Below are 13,675 nucleotides of genomic sequence, written 5' to 3'. Positions count from 1 at the left end.
CTCCAGACTTTTTCCAGACATCGGGGCATCGAGCCAGCGGGATGCTTTAGAAGTCCAGGGCTCAATATGCGCCATTACCTTGCAGGAATTTCCTGCCATACATTTGTAACGACAGTGATTACAAATAAAGTGTTTCCTCTGTTTCTGGCATGTTAAATGAAAAATCCCTATGTGCCTAACATATTGGTATAATTAAAATAGGGGGACTTTAATTCATCAATTTTTATATAACTCTATAAAAATTACATTAGATGGGTTTTCATGATTTAACCCGAATGGCGCTCATAGCAAATCTCAGCACTCTAGGAGCTTCCTAGCGAAAGTTAGCTAAAAGCTGCTTGCTTATGCTGCCAAGCGCTGGGTTTTAAAACCATTTTTTCGTTTATGCGGTTACAGGAAAACACTGCCACGGTTATACATTTCATTTAGAAATCACATTAGTCTCGCCAGCTTATACCTGGTGGGAGGCACACATACATTTTTATTGAAATCACAGTGTTGTTGCCATTACAAGTGTTGCAGAGCTGACAATCTACAATTCCCCAATATGGCTCAGGGGCACCCGGCCTGGCCAAATACCTTTATTAGTGGCCTGGGTACCCCCTTACCGTCACACGTCTTTCTTTTCTCGGAGCACAATGAGGTGATAAGAAGACACAGATTGTTTATATAACTTTATTGAAGCAATATTGTATTGTTTTCTTTTTATATCCATTGGAGAGCATCTGCATCATCATCCAGAGTTAAAGCGCCAAGGAGGACTTTCTCTTTTCGCATTACTACCACAAAACAGTTTTAGCACAGTTTAGATATGGGAGAGGTGTTTAATTAATACAGTAAGAGGTGTTTCTGAGTAATACTGGCCTTTACCACTCAAAGTCCATTCTTTGAACTTAGTGAAATCTGAAAGTCAATGATTTGAATTGCTATTCATTAAGTGTCTTTTTTGCCATTACAGGTATTTCAGTTGGAGGTTAGAGAACAAGGTTGTACAGCTCTGTGGGCACTGGCAGGACAAACACTAAAGCAACAGAAAACAATGGCTGAACAGATTGGCTACAACTTTATCATAGACATGCTATTGTCACCCTCTGATAAAATGCAATATGTTGGTAAGTTTTCTGTGCTCTGCTCTGACACAACATAGCAGTATGCCAGCATCTACTGTACATTTATATTTGTGTTTGCTTATCTCTGAAGGTGGCCAAGCAGTCATAGCTCTAAGCAGGGACAGCAAACGTCACCAGGACCAAATATGTGAAGGGAATGGAATTAGCCCCTTAGTCCGATTGTTGCGAAACTCCAGGGTAGCAGTGGGAACTCTGCTCAGCATCATAAAAGCTTTGGGAACCATGTGTATTGGTATGCAGATTATTTTTACTCCAATAATAGGAATTGCTTTTATTAACAGTTATTTTGGCACAAGTTGATGTCACTATTGTGGCTTTTTGTGTTACTGTAGATGTAGTGAACCTACTTCTTTTGCTGAAATAGTTTTTTTTATACACATACGATTCCTACAGAAATTCTGGAATTCCATAAGTGAGACCACCTACTGAATCATAAGAGCATCTCATAAGTTTCAGTACCGGTGCATTGTAGCTTTGATGCAATACATTGAAAGAATACAGCTATATAACACCCTGTCTTTTAAGTCCTATTTTGCATTTTTTAAAAAGAGAAGAAATGGAAATATCTGAAGCACAAAAATAGGTGCTTAAAATAAGACACTGGAAGCAAAACCAAAAAATCTCGGCACTCTAGAATGAAAAATGAGTACTTAATTTATTACACAATCTGGTAGATACAAAAATAATAGCCCAACGCCTTTCTCCCTACAAAGAAGGCTTACTCAAGGGAAGTCATACATAATACTATTTCCGTAGCCTTAAATACAGAAACGGAAGGTAACAATTTCACCACCATTTGAAGTAAAGCACACGTAATATCCTATAATTACATATTAGAGAATGTTAAAGGGAAACAAATAACTATACATAAGATTATAGTTCCATATCTTTATTTAATAATTTTGCTTCCAAAGTGTTAAGCATTAAAATCCAAAAGGATTCTCTTTGTAATAACGTACAGAGTTGATTGCCTCCTCTTGGGCCACAAGATACTCCTTCCAGGACTATACAGTATATTTGAAACAAGCACTATATCCAATTATGTTTATCCCAAGCATGTGCTGCTTTAGCATATGTCATATTCTTTTTGGTTATTGCATGTAAATACATTTTTTCAACATTCATATGATCCTTCCCACACACTACATACCGCATACACACATAGCCATATATAAAAAACATATTTGGAAGAACAATTAAAAAAGTAATGAATCCTATATACTGTATATTAGTCTTAGTGGAATCATGAAATGAATTAACCTTACAAAACTTAAATTAATCCATTCAGTCTCACAAATAATTGATCCATCAAAGAAGTAGAGAACACTTTCTGAACACGCTCACCTTCTTGCAAAAATGAATGTGCACAATAATCTCTTATCCTCTTATTGCGTCTAAAATTTTTTGGGGGTTTCTTCTGAATGAATTCTCTCATCACTGGATCACATTTTAAAATAAGAGGTATACAGCGTAGACAGCACTCAATGGATCCGCCAAGAAAATTGGTAAGAATGTGGATGGTGCAACGGGAATAAGGGGGTGCCCCCAACCCTCCCAAATAATGTCAGTACAAAATATATGGTTCCCAGCACACAAAGAGAAAGCAAACTGATAATCAGCAAAGGGTATATATGTAATGTGTATGCAGATAAATACACAAAAATGATGCAAATATAAACACTACTATAGGTGCAAATGACACCTGAGGGGAAAATAGGTACTCGGGAGGCTGAGGAGTGTGGGCAACGAGGGAAGGGAAAACAGAAGTAGGGAGGAGTGGGGGGGGGGGGGGGGTTGGGGAAGGAAGGGAAGTGGAGGGAAAAACAACAAATGTGGAGGAAATAAATGAAAAGCAAGTAGAGGGGGGCAACGTTTCGGGGGATGAACCCCTTCTTCTGGCCCGTTCCCTACAGTCTGGATGACCACAGGTACTTCCCTTCTCCCTTGCTCCAAACCTCCAGAAAGTGAACAAAGCATTCGGCTCACTATGTAAAAGACTATATCCCAGAATGAATGGGGGAGTAATGCCTGTCACTGTCCTGGTTGCACAGTCCTTGCTATGAATCAGTTAAGAGAGGGGAATGCGCCGAAGTTTACCAGTATGTAAGTCCAAGTAGCACCAGGTAAAAGGGTGGAGCAAACTTGCTCAACCACATCCAGGGGCTCCTAGAAGTGTACAAAACTAAGAGATACAATGTAGTCCACAAAACAACTGAGAGTGGAGTACAGTACTGTATAATGAAAACAAGATAAGTGCAGGCTCATGGGGTATGCTCACGGTTCGTGGAAATCACAGAAACACTGCAGTCATCTAGGAGAGTCAGTGATTCTTTTTAGTTATTGCATGTAAATGCACATAAATACGTTGTTTCAACCTGCATATGGTCCTTCCCACACACTACATACCGCATATACACATAGCCATATAAACAACATATTTGGAAGAACAATTAAAAAAGGAATGTGTCCTGGAACAGGATTGCTAATTTCTGTTCCCCCCTTTGCAGCTCTGCATGCTAACCCTTTATATTTCAGTTGTATGTTTTCCCTGCTCTGAAAACTAACAGTGCCTGTGTAATCGATACATTATTGTTACACATTCCCTTCTTACACTGCCAGTAGCTGGTTGCCTTGCCAACCCCTTTAATCCTCCTGGCTAAGTGGACTTTTTCATACTTCCCTGTCTGTATTCACAGGTAGCATAGTCCTGTCACTATTCCTGTGTGACAAAGATTACTCACTTCCTTTATCCATCCTAAGCAGGCTGAGTGAGTATCTCTCATGCTATCTACCCCTTGGCAAGGCCATTCCATTTTTACCTTCCCTTGATACAAAGCATTCCACATAGAGAAGCACTCTCTTACCACTCCACAACATTTACAAGTACCCTTTATTTTCTGTGACTTTCCCAATATAGTTAAGAAAATACATAAAGACTTGTTGTGCTTTCAGAGAGGGATGAGTTAAGCTATCTGGCCTCATTCACATCCTACACATGACCCTGGTTCCAGAATAGAATGAATCCTATATATATTAGTCTTAGTGGAATCATGAAATGAATTAACCTTAACAGCAAATTTACATTGTTTAAAAAACCACACCCGAAACAGCCATTCGGTTTCACAAATAATTGATTCATCAAGGAAGTAGAGGACACTTCCTGAACCCGCTCACCTTCCTACAAAAATGAATGTGCACAATAATCTGTTATCCTCTTATTGCGTCTAAAAATTTCTTGGGGTTTCTTCTGAATGAATTCTCTCATCACTGGATCACATTTTAAAATGAACCAGCTTTTGCATAATATCTTAATAAGATTATTTAAAGCATAGCTATAACATGTACTTAAAGACACATCAAACTTTTTTAGTTGTTGGTTCAAATTCATCTTTCTAGAAACCAATAAAGATTCTCTTTGTATTCAATGTTTTTTCTTTAGCTGCAACTAAAATTCATCTTTTACCCTCTTGAAACCAGTCTTTAAATCAAAGGATTTTGTTGCTTCAGAAATTCCCCCTCTTCTGAACAATTCCATCTCAGGCATAGAAATTGTCCCATTAGTATATTTTCAGTGGTTGTTCTTGGATGGACGCTTTGAGGTTTGACCACATCCTATGGTGTTTCTCCTCCTCGTTCATTTTCACTTGGAACCATATATAAACCCTAAATTAAGTTGAATAATAAAGACGTTAGTATCGGTGGTGATCAAAGAGTTTGATCAGAAAAGAAACCCTTCTAGGTAGCAGACTCTTGTCAAGTGTGTAGTGTCATATTTACTGGACTTAATTGGTCCAACAGTTAGATACTGTATTTCTGAGTAGTGCCCAGATCACCACCGATACTATTGTATTTAATACCCTTATAGCACCTGTCATTTATAATTACATTGTTCATATCATTTAAGGTGACAGCGGTCTATTTCACTTATTCAATGTAATAAAGACGTTACCAAGTGTTATATGAGATACTATTGGCATCTACTATAAGCACACACCTACCTCCCTATTTTAATTGTTTTTAAACCAGTTCTTTTTCGCCATTCTTACAGGACCCATTTATTTTATTATATTCAGTACAGTATGTATTTCTTTCCTACTATAGTATTGTATTACTCAATTCTATTCACTGCTAGCACCACCCTCCCACTCCTTTGGGTTCCTGATTAATTCACAATTATATACATGTCCTCTTGATGTAGAGCAGTGTTTTCTTAACCCCTTAGGAGGGCACGGGTGTGCAAACTGGGGGCGCAAGATTTTCTAGGGGGGCGCAGCGGTTACAGAGGCCCGCGCCCTTTTCCAAGGCATTTAAATGAAATGCCGTTGGAGGCGTGAGGCCTCTGAACATCCCTTACCTGCTAGCAGCCGGCTCTTTGGCGACGCATCGTCATGTCAGCACGGCATCAAATGACAATGCAGGATCATGTGACGCATCGCCATGGCAACGCACATCAAATTCCACTGCGGAGTCACGTGATGTGACGTCACATGACTTACTGCGTCATTTGACACCGGGACGTAGAAGAGGGGGGGGCGCGAGTGCTGGAGCTGCGAGGCAGGGGGGCGCAAGTCAAAAACTTAGCGCACCCCTGCGTCAGGGGGTGTCCCCTGTTTTGACAACCTATACACAACTTCACCCGGTTGGTAGTCACTCTGATCCCTCATCAGTTTAATTTGTTTTGTAATGTGGTTTGTAAATATTCAATTTATCATCCATGACTAGTTCACACATTTCCACCTGATCTTTGGAAAAACTTCATTGTATACAGTCCCTTAATGCCATAATCTGAGTGTTGATCAACTCTTGTTCCTTTTTATGTTCATTCACAAGTAATCCCCCTAAATCAAACAAGCAATGTGACAATATCTCCTTCTATTAATGCATAATGTCTGTATTAACCCCTTGGGATAATCTTCATATTCATATACTTATTTAACATCATACAGTTCCACCAAATTTCTCTTTAATTGATAAATTTTCCAACTTCAAAAATAAGTCATGCAAGTCATTGTTACCTTCGGAAACATTCAGAATTTTTTATTGTGTTTCCATCATCTCTCCCAGTAATTTAGACCTGCTACTTTTCCATTTTGAAGTCTGTGTTCCCTCGGTGGTATGAGATTCTTTCATAGCTTGTTGTGGCCAATTTTTCTTGTACAGACATACAGTATCTAATGCCACATGTTGCTTATTTTCTTGGCTGCTCTGACGCACAGCGATGCCATTTTCTACCTTTTCTTACATCTTTCCACCACACTGTCGGTGTCTGCCTGGAACCTTCCGGTCTTTATATCAACATTGTTAGAATTATCTGATTTTGTTCTTCTCTCAGCACCATTCACCTGGAATCACATGACCTGGCAGTAGCGCGTCCGAGCATCTCCTAAACACTGTCCACAAAATAGCAAACAGGAAACAACCAAAAAAGAGAAAACATGGAGTGCATTCGATGCACAAAACTAGGCGCTTAGAGAAAAACAGTTCTGAAGTAAAAACAAAGAACTTCAGCAGTTATACTATCACTACCTGTCTTATTTTCCCATTATAGGTATTTCAGTTGGGGGTTAGAGAACAAGGTAACTTTCTCCTTATAGTAAGCCACAATCAGTGTTTTAATGGTTATCTTTATTGTAGTTAGTACAGACTTCAAGATTTCTTTTTTAAATTTGGCTCAACACAGCAGTTCTATGGGATAATCACATGTGCCCCAGGTAGAGGCTGAAACAATATGGTCTGAAGCGCCGTTCGACGTCAATGACTGGCCGCTTAGGAGTATATTTTGAGCTCAATGTCCATTGGAATTAACCTGTTTTGCCTGACATCAGTCCTGAATGTTAACAGATTGTTGCAGAGCTCAAACATTAAAGAATTAAATTCATCTTAATAGATTTAACATAAATAAGATTACATCGAGGCATTATGGTTGAAAAAATCCCTATATTTGAGAAATCTGGAAACCATAGTATACTAAAACATTAAACTGGCAATCTCACGCAAAAATAAAAAAATGAAGCCACAAAATAACTTGATTGTCTATATTGTGCTAATCTCTTTCTCGCTATTCATTTTTTTTTTTTTTTTACATTTTTGCTGAGTTTTAACCTGTTTTCTATTTAACTGGCATCAGCCTTTACCATGGCAATTATTGCTTAAAGGACATAACATTTTTATTTAATAGGTGTAGCACATATAAGTAACCCGGTCACCCAGGACAAAATATCGGAGGAGCAGGCGCTGCCAACTCTTGTCCACCTTCTCAAAACTCATAGTTCTCTTGAAATCAAGGTATGGACAATTTATAAGGGTCATCAAGGAAAAATTTGTGAATTCACATCATGCCATTTTGATGGAATTTTTTTTTTTACTGGTGGTGCCTGATGCTGAAGGAAACCTTTCTGTTATCTACAAAATAAATGTAATTCCAATGGGTATATACACCACTATGAGGAATCTCTTCTTGTCTCTTCATATAGGAAATTGGCATTTGTTAAAAAAAAAAATAAGAAAAAAGAGCAGTCACAACTCCTGTGGTTTATATGCTGCTTCTTTAAACTCATGTAAATCCTTTACTGCACTGATACAGAGTAACCATTTCTTACAGTGCAAATTGACATTAAAGAGACGAGAAACGATTCCTTGCAGTGGGTGCGTAAAGAATGACATTGTTATGGTGTATTGGGGGAATTACAGGATGGTTCTCTTAATTTTCATGGAAAAATATATAAGGAAGGTGTGAGTGTCTCCAAAACTCTTTTGTTACTAGAATTTTAATATCGTGTCCAATGGCGGATTTAAAATGTTGCCATCCATAGGCACTTCCTTTTCGCTGTCCGGGCTGCCACCTAATGCACCACCCTTCTCCTACATGCGGCGCAGCATCGCAATGTCACATGACAACGCATTTCCATGACAATACAACGCCATGTAATGTCACTCCCTCCCCCCGCAGCCACCAGCCGGATAGTGAGGGAGAGAGGCAGCAGCTGGGGATCGCAACCTGCAGAGAGCCGCCCCCCCACCCCCTCCCTTGCAGCCACCGGCAGTACAGAGAGGGAGAGAGGCCCAATGAAAGTGTAGTGTATATATGTATGTGTGTGTGTGTGTGTGTGTGTGTGTGTGTGTGTGTGTGTGTGTGTGTGTATATATATATGTATATAATATATATATATATATATATATATATATATATAAATATATATATATATATATATATATATATATATATATATATATATTAAGAACAAAGGTAGTAGCGCCAGAGTAGAACTAAGAGTGAAATATACCTAAATAGTGACTAAAGTGTTTTAAGCTAAAGATTGTGAATAAAATACATAAATTCTAATCAACATATATATATCCATAAACAATATTGTGTAACACAATAAACTTAATATAGTGTAGTGCAAAAGTGTAAAAGAAGAATATATAAAGTCCAACCAGTCCTTTGATGTTAGTCCATGAATATAGATAAATAATGCTGATAAAGGGGTCTCCGGCTGCTCTCACATTGGATAAACCCCATCCAGGGGTATCTTGAAACAAAAAAAGAGAGAGAGCGCACGCCCCATAGCATAAAACTGTGTATTTAATATTAAAAAGGGAAGGGGGGGGGGGGAAGAAACACACACAAGATTAAAATGATAATTAGGCAATTTGTGATAATATCACCACCATCCGGTATCTGTGCTGCAAACGTCTGCACTTGTGGGCTCCCTCAGGGCTGCGTGAAGAGATCGCAGCTCACCGGATGCCAGGGGTGTTGTTTGCCGACTAAAATTAGTCCACCGGTGTCCAGACAATCGCCTCTCCACTTCGAATGGCCGCCGTATGAATCCCACGCTGGATGTGGCCTCGTGCGCGTGCGCAGCGTCGTAATGACGTAATCGCGCTATCAGAGTCCCTGGCGCGTTTCGTCACCACTGGGCGACTTTCTCAAAGGGCTTTTACGACGCGCACGAGGCCACATCCAGCGTGGGATTCATACGGCGGCCATTCGAAGTGGAAAGGCGATTTTCTGGACTCCGGTGGACAAATTTTAGTCGGCAAACATCACCCCTGGCATCCGGTGAGCTGCGATCTCTTCACGCAGCCCTGAGGGAGCCCACAAGTGCGGACGTTTGCAGCACAGATACCGGATGGTGGTGATATTATCACAAATTGCCTAATTATCATTTTAATCTTGTGAGTGTGTTTCTTTCCCCCCCCCCCTTCCCTTCCCTTTTTAATATTAAATACACAGTTTTATGCTATGGGGCGTGCGCTCTCTCTCTTTTTTTGTTTATATATATATACATACACACACACATATGAAGAAGAGGACAAGGCAACAGCACAGCAACGAGCAGCTTGTTGAGTAGTTTATGCTCGGCCACTTTGTGGGAGGACTGGCTCAGTACTTAAAGTTGTGGAAAGGAAAGGGGAGCACAACTCATTCGGCGGTGGATATGTGGAATAAAAAATGATACAATAGTGCAACACAGTCTTTGTAGAAAATACTTCAAACTCAGTAGATTTCTATAAATTCAGAACTCACATTCTTTCATAAGTAAACGAGCATGTAACCCAAACTGATGTGGGTAGTGTGGAAATTCATGCAGGTTCTCTCTCTCTCTATTTCTCAGGGTTCTTGGGGATACTTTAATTCTCTCAGGTTGCCAAGGTATCAGCCATATATATGGGAGAACGGAAAGCCAGAAATAGTGTGTACCGTACAAAAATGAACACTTTAATTGCTAAAAACCCATATAGGTGTATGCTTACATCAATAAAACTTATACCAGACACATAGGAAAAGTGAACTCTGTGTCCCAATCCTCGCCCCCTCTGCCAGACTCTCCAGTCGCGTCACTTCCGGTTCACCGGCGTCTCACTTCCGGTATCGCGGCACGGCTGGAATTCACCGAATGAAGGGGACTCAAAGGTGCAGATCGAGTGACGCGACAGGAGAGTCTGGCAGAGGGGGCGAGGATTGGGACACAGAGTTCGCTTTTCCTATGTGTCTGGTATAAGTTTTATTGATGTAAGCATACACTATGGGTTTTTAGCAATTAAAGTGTTCATTTTTGTACGGTACACACTATGTCTGGCTTTCCGTTCTCCCATATATATGGCTGATACCTTGGCAACCTGAGAGAATTAGAGTATCCAAACACTAACAACAAATGCTAGATGGCGCTCTACTAAACCCAATAAAACAGTGAAGTGAATCAATAAATAAAACAATAAAGTGATATGATAAAGTGAATAAACAAATCAATAGTGATAAATACTCAATGTATATAAATAGTGAATATAAAGGAAAAAAAAACACTTGTCACTCGACCCTGCAGAAAAGACTGTTTCAAAAGTCTGAAGGAGCACTGTTGATCGAATTCCAGGGGAGCATCGTGGATACCCAAAAAAAGAAAAAATATATAGTGTAATACAGTAACACAGTGATAATTAAAATATAAGGGGTTGCCAAATCACTACTCACAAACGAAGTAGATTTTAAAGCATTGATTCATTGATTCTGTCTGGAACTGTGAATCATCCCAGTCAGGTGTGGTATATAGGGTCAGCAATCTCATGAAAAAGAGAAAACAGCCATGGTGCAGATAGAATAACAAAATGTATAAAAAGGTCACGAATGGAGGCTTACATAGATCTTAAAAGTAAAGGCAGTATACAGCTAGGTCTTTAGTGTGTCGCAGACTCTCACCGCCCGGTACACGCTGCTCACAGCTCTCGCGTGTGTGGACACCGTGACGTCACTTCCGGATCGTGTCGTCACAGCTCGCCGGAACGGAGGACATCACCAAGACTCCCTCTGCTTCTCTTCCTCCTGTAAGATGGCTAACGAGCCAGACTCTACGCGTTTCGACGTAATGACGTCTTCATCAGGACGACTCCTGATGAAGACATCATTACGTCGAAACGCGTAGAGTCTCATTGTCATGGCAACGCAGTGCCATGTGACGCCATGCAGCCATTTTGAGAAGATTTGGAAGGGGAACATGCTGGGAGACGCTGCCCGGACAGGTGAAGGTAAGAACCTGTTATTAAAATTTTAGAATCCCACCACTGCAAAAACCTGCTAGGTCGGAAGTGGTGTAAACCATTGTAGTAGTACATTTCTTCAAGGGTGTATGGGAACAGACATAGCTGACTTTATCAATCTACATGGTAAGTCACTCAGAGCTTCTACTCTAGAAGAATATATTTCAAGCACTGGAATGTCATGCATTTTATGGTTCTATATCATCTCTGATTAGTGACCAAGAAGAGGCACCTAATGAGCATCCCAATAAGATTATTTGAAATGTTCCTTGAGATTCTGGTTTTAAAGTACTACTGTATGCTCAGGCACAGACAATAGAATTTGTAATCTCCAATCCCGAAATATTATCTTTAGACAAAAATGAATTGAACTTTATTTGAAGGGAAGCTGCAAATCTAGTAGTGACAGCCTATTACTGGTAACCTGGAAACATCTGATCACTCTACTTTAATCCATCAGTATTTCAATAACATAACAGCCTTGTTATTGGTAATGTAGAATGTTTGCTTCTATCATGTTTTGATTAAGTATCATGCATTGCTTTTCTTTCTATCCTGGTTGTCGTGGGTATGTAGGTTGAAGTAGCCTGCACCTTGGCTTGCATTGTCTTGAGAAATGCCAAGCTTCAGCATCAATTACAGGAGAAAGAAGGATTGAAATACACTGACATCCTCGATCTTCTTTACTTACCTCAGAAGGTACTGCACTGCTGCTTCATCTTAACCTTCAGAGGAATACAAGCATTAAAGGCAACTCCACCATTAGGTTAACCACCTTGGTTGCCACTTGGCACTAATTCAAAGTCCCCCTTGTATTGAATGAGCTACAGTGCATTCAGTCTTTTAGTTATAGAATTAGGACATTCATCTTTTTCTGGTTTACCATGAACTGATATACTGTATATAAATCACGTACAGTATTGCTTCTCCTCTCACGCTCCCTTCTTCTTTGTTCACTAACAGATATAGTAGGGTAATAAAGATGGGTAACAATGCAGAAGATGGTGCCTTATTGCCAGTTCAAGTAATAATGAGATTTTAATACAATCCTTGTTGTCACAATAGTCTTATTTTATGATGACATGAGGGATGTTGTGGGGTCTGACATTTAAGGAGTAACTCAATAGTTCACAAGCTATGGTTTTATTTGAAGTGACCGTCTTGCATTTTCAAGACTTCTTCAAGGTAAGAAAGAATTCAATCCTATTGCCTGTAATTTGTTTCAGGATATATGCTTAAGAGCAGGCTATGCTTTAGCTCTTTTTGCTTACAACAATACCCTGCAGCAGTTCTACATATTGCAGACTGGAGGCATTAATCTTACAATCTATCAACCTTTTCTGCAGTCGGACATTGAGACAGACAGAGCAGGAGCTGCATTTCAGGTACTGTGCAAAAACAAGTGAATACAATTGCCAAACTATATTTAAGTGTTAATAGTTCTAATATTATTACGAGGCTAGATTTGATAAGAGGCATACTGTATATAAAATAATAAATGGATAAAGTAAAGCATGAACTATTAATGTACAGAGGCAGCGGCCGTTATCCGAACATTTGCTTGGGTACATTTTGCGTTGTGCCGCATGTAGGTTGAGATATATTCACAATTTTTGCCCGCTTCAGACATAATGGCCCATCGGATTAACACAGCAAGGGTCCCTGCTGTGTGAGTCCTACCGGGGTCTGCCTTTCTGTAATAGACGCGCAGTAATAGGCCGAATCACTATAGACTTACTGCAAATGATTAGGGCTATTTCTTTGTTATACCTTGTTTAGAATTCCAACAACCAGTAACAATGAGTTCCGATGCGTGAAGACATACTTCCTAATTTGTACAGTTCACACCCAGATGTACAGATGCAGCGGCCATTATTCGAACAAATCTCGAAAGCCCTGTATTCCGCACAAGTTTTGCCAGGGCAGACTATAATGGCCCATCGGATTACCACAGCAGTTGTTCCTGCTTTGTGAGTCCTACCGGGGTCTGCCTTTCCGTAATAGACATGCAGTAAGAGGCTGAATCAGTCACTCTAACTGCGCGCCTTTCACAGGCGATCACACTGTTTTTATTTCATTTTAAACATTACAGTAATGTAGCATGGGGTCTCCGGAGCTTAACCGCATTGGTTTGAGGTCCGGGGACCCCCTACTTCCCGAGATGCAGGCCCCTTTATGGGGTGCCGGTATCTCCTATGCATTGAAATGTCCAGATCACGTGACGTGAGACGTGGGTCCCCGCAGGCCTGCGGTACCAATCCTGTATTTAAAAAAATAAACATGGCCTACCTTTCAATAACTACACCTCCTGTTGCGTCACATGACCGGGAAATTTTAATGCATAGGAGATACCGGCACCCCATAACGGGGCCTGTATCTCGGGAAGTAGGGGGTTCACGGACTTGAAATCAATGTTCAGCTCCGGAGACCTCCTGCTACATTACTGTAATGTTTCAAATGAAATAAAAACCCTGCGATCGCCTGTGAGAGGCGTGCAGTTAGAGTGA

General features: G+C 40.1%; 1 protein-coding gene across 6 annotated transcripts in view; it reads left to right on the top strand.

Moving 5' to 3' along the window:
- ANKAR (ankyrin and armadillo repeat containing) overlaps window positions 1-13,675 on the top strand; it is an 88,215-nt gene that overhangs the window by 49,682 nt on the left and 24,858 nt on the right. For 5 of the 6 annotated variants that reach the window (XR_012802642.1, XM_075608396.1, XM_075608393.1 and 2 more), the window contains 5 exons: window positions 959-1,112; window positions 1,201-1,362; window positions 7,309-7,415; window positions 11,745-11,867; window positions 12,395-12,553. Coding sequence is in view for 5 of the 6 variants with exons in the window: in XM_075608396.1 (XP_075464511.1) it covers window positions 959-1,112; window positions 1,201-1,362; window positions 7,309-7,415; window positions 11,745-11,867; window positions 12,395-12,553 (705 nt within the window). In the remaining variant the exon portion in view is untranslated. The remainder of the gene's footprint in view (window positions 1-958; window positions 1,113-1,200; window positions 1,363-7,308; window positions 7,416-11,744; window positions 11,868-12,394; window positions 12,554-13,675) is intronic. The other variant, XM_075608397.1, reaches the window with a different exon arrangement.

Source organism: Ascaphus truei, chromosome 7 (genome assembly GCF_040206685.1).
Source record: "Ascaphus truei isolate aAscTru1 chromosome 7, aAscTru1.hap1, whole genome shotgun sequence".
NCBI classification, from domain to species: Eukaryota; Metazoa; Chordata; class Amphibia; order Anura; family Ascaphidae; genus Ascaphus; species Ascaphus truei.
Note: the sequence above shows the minus strand (reverse complement) of the source record. Positions and strands in the feature narration are given on the sequence as shown.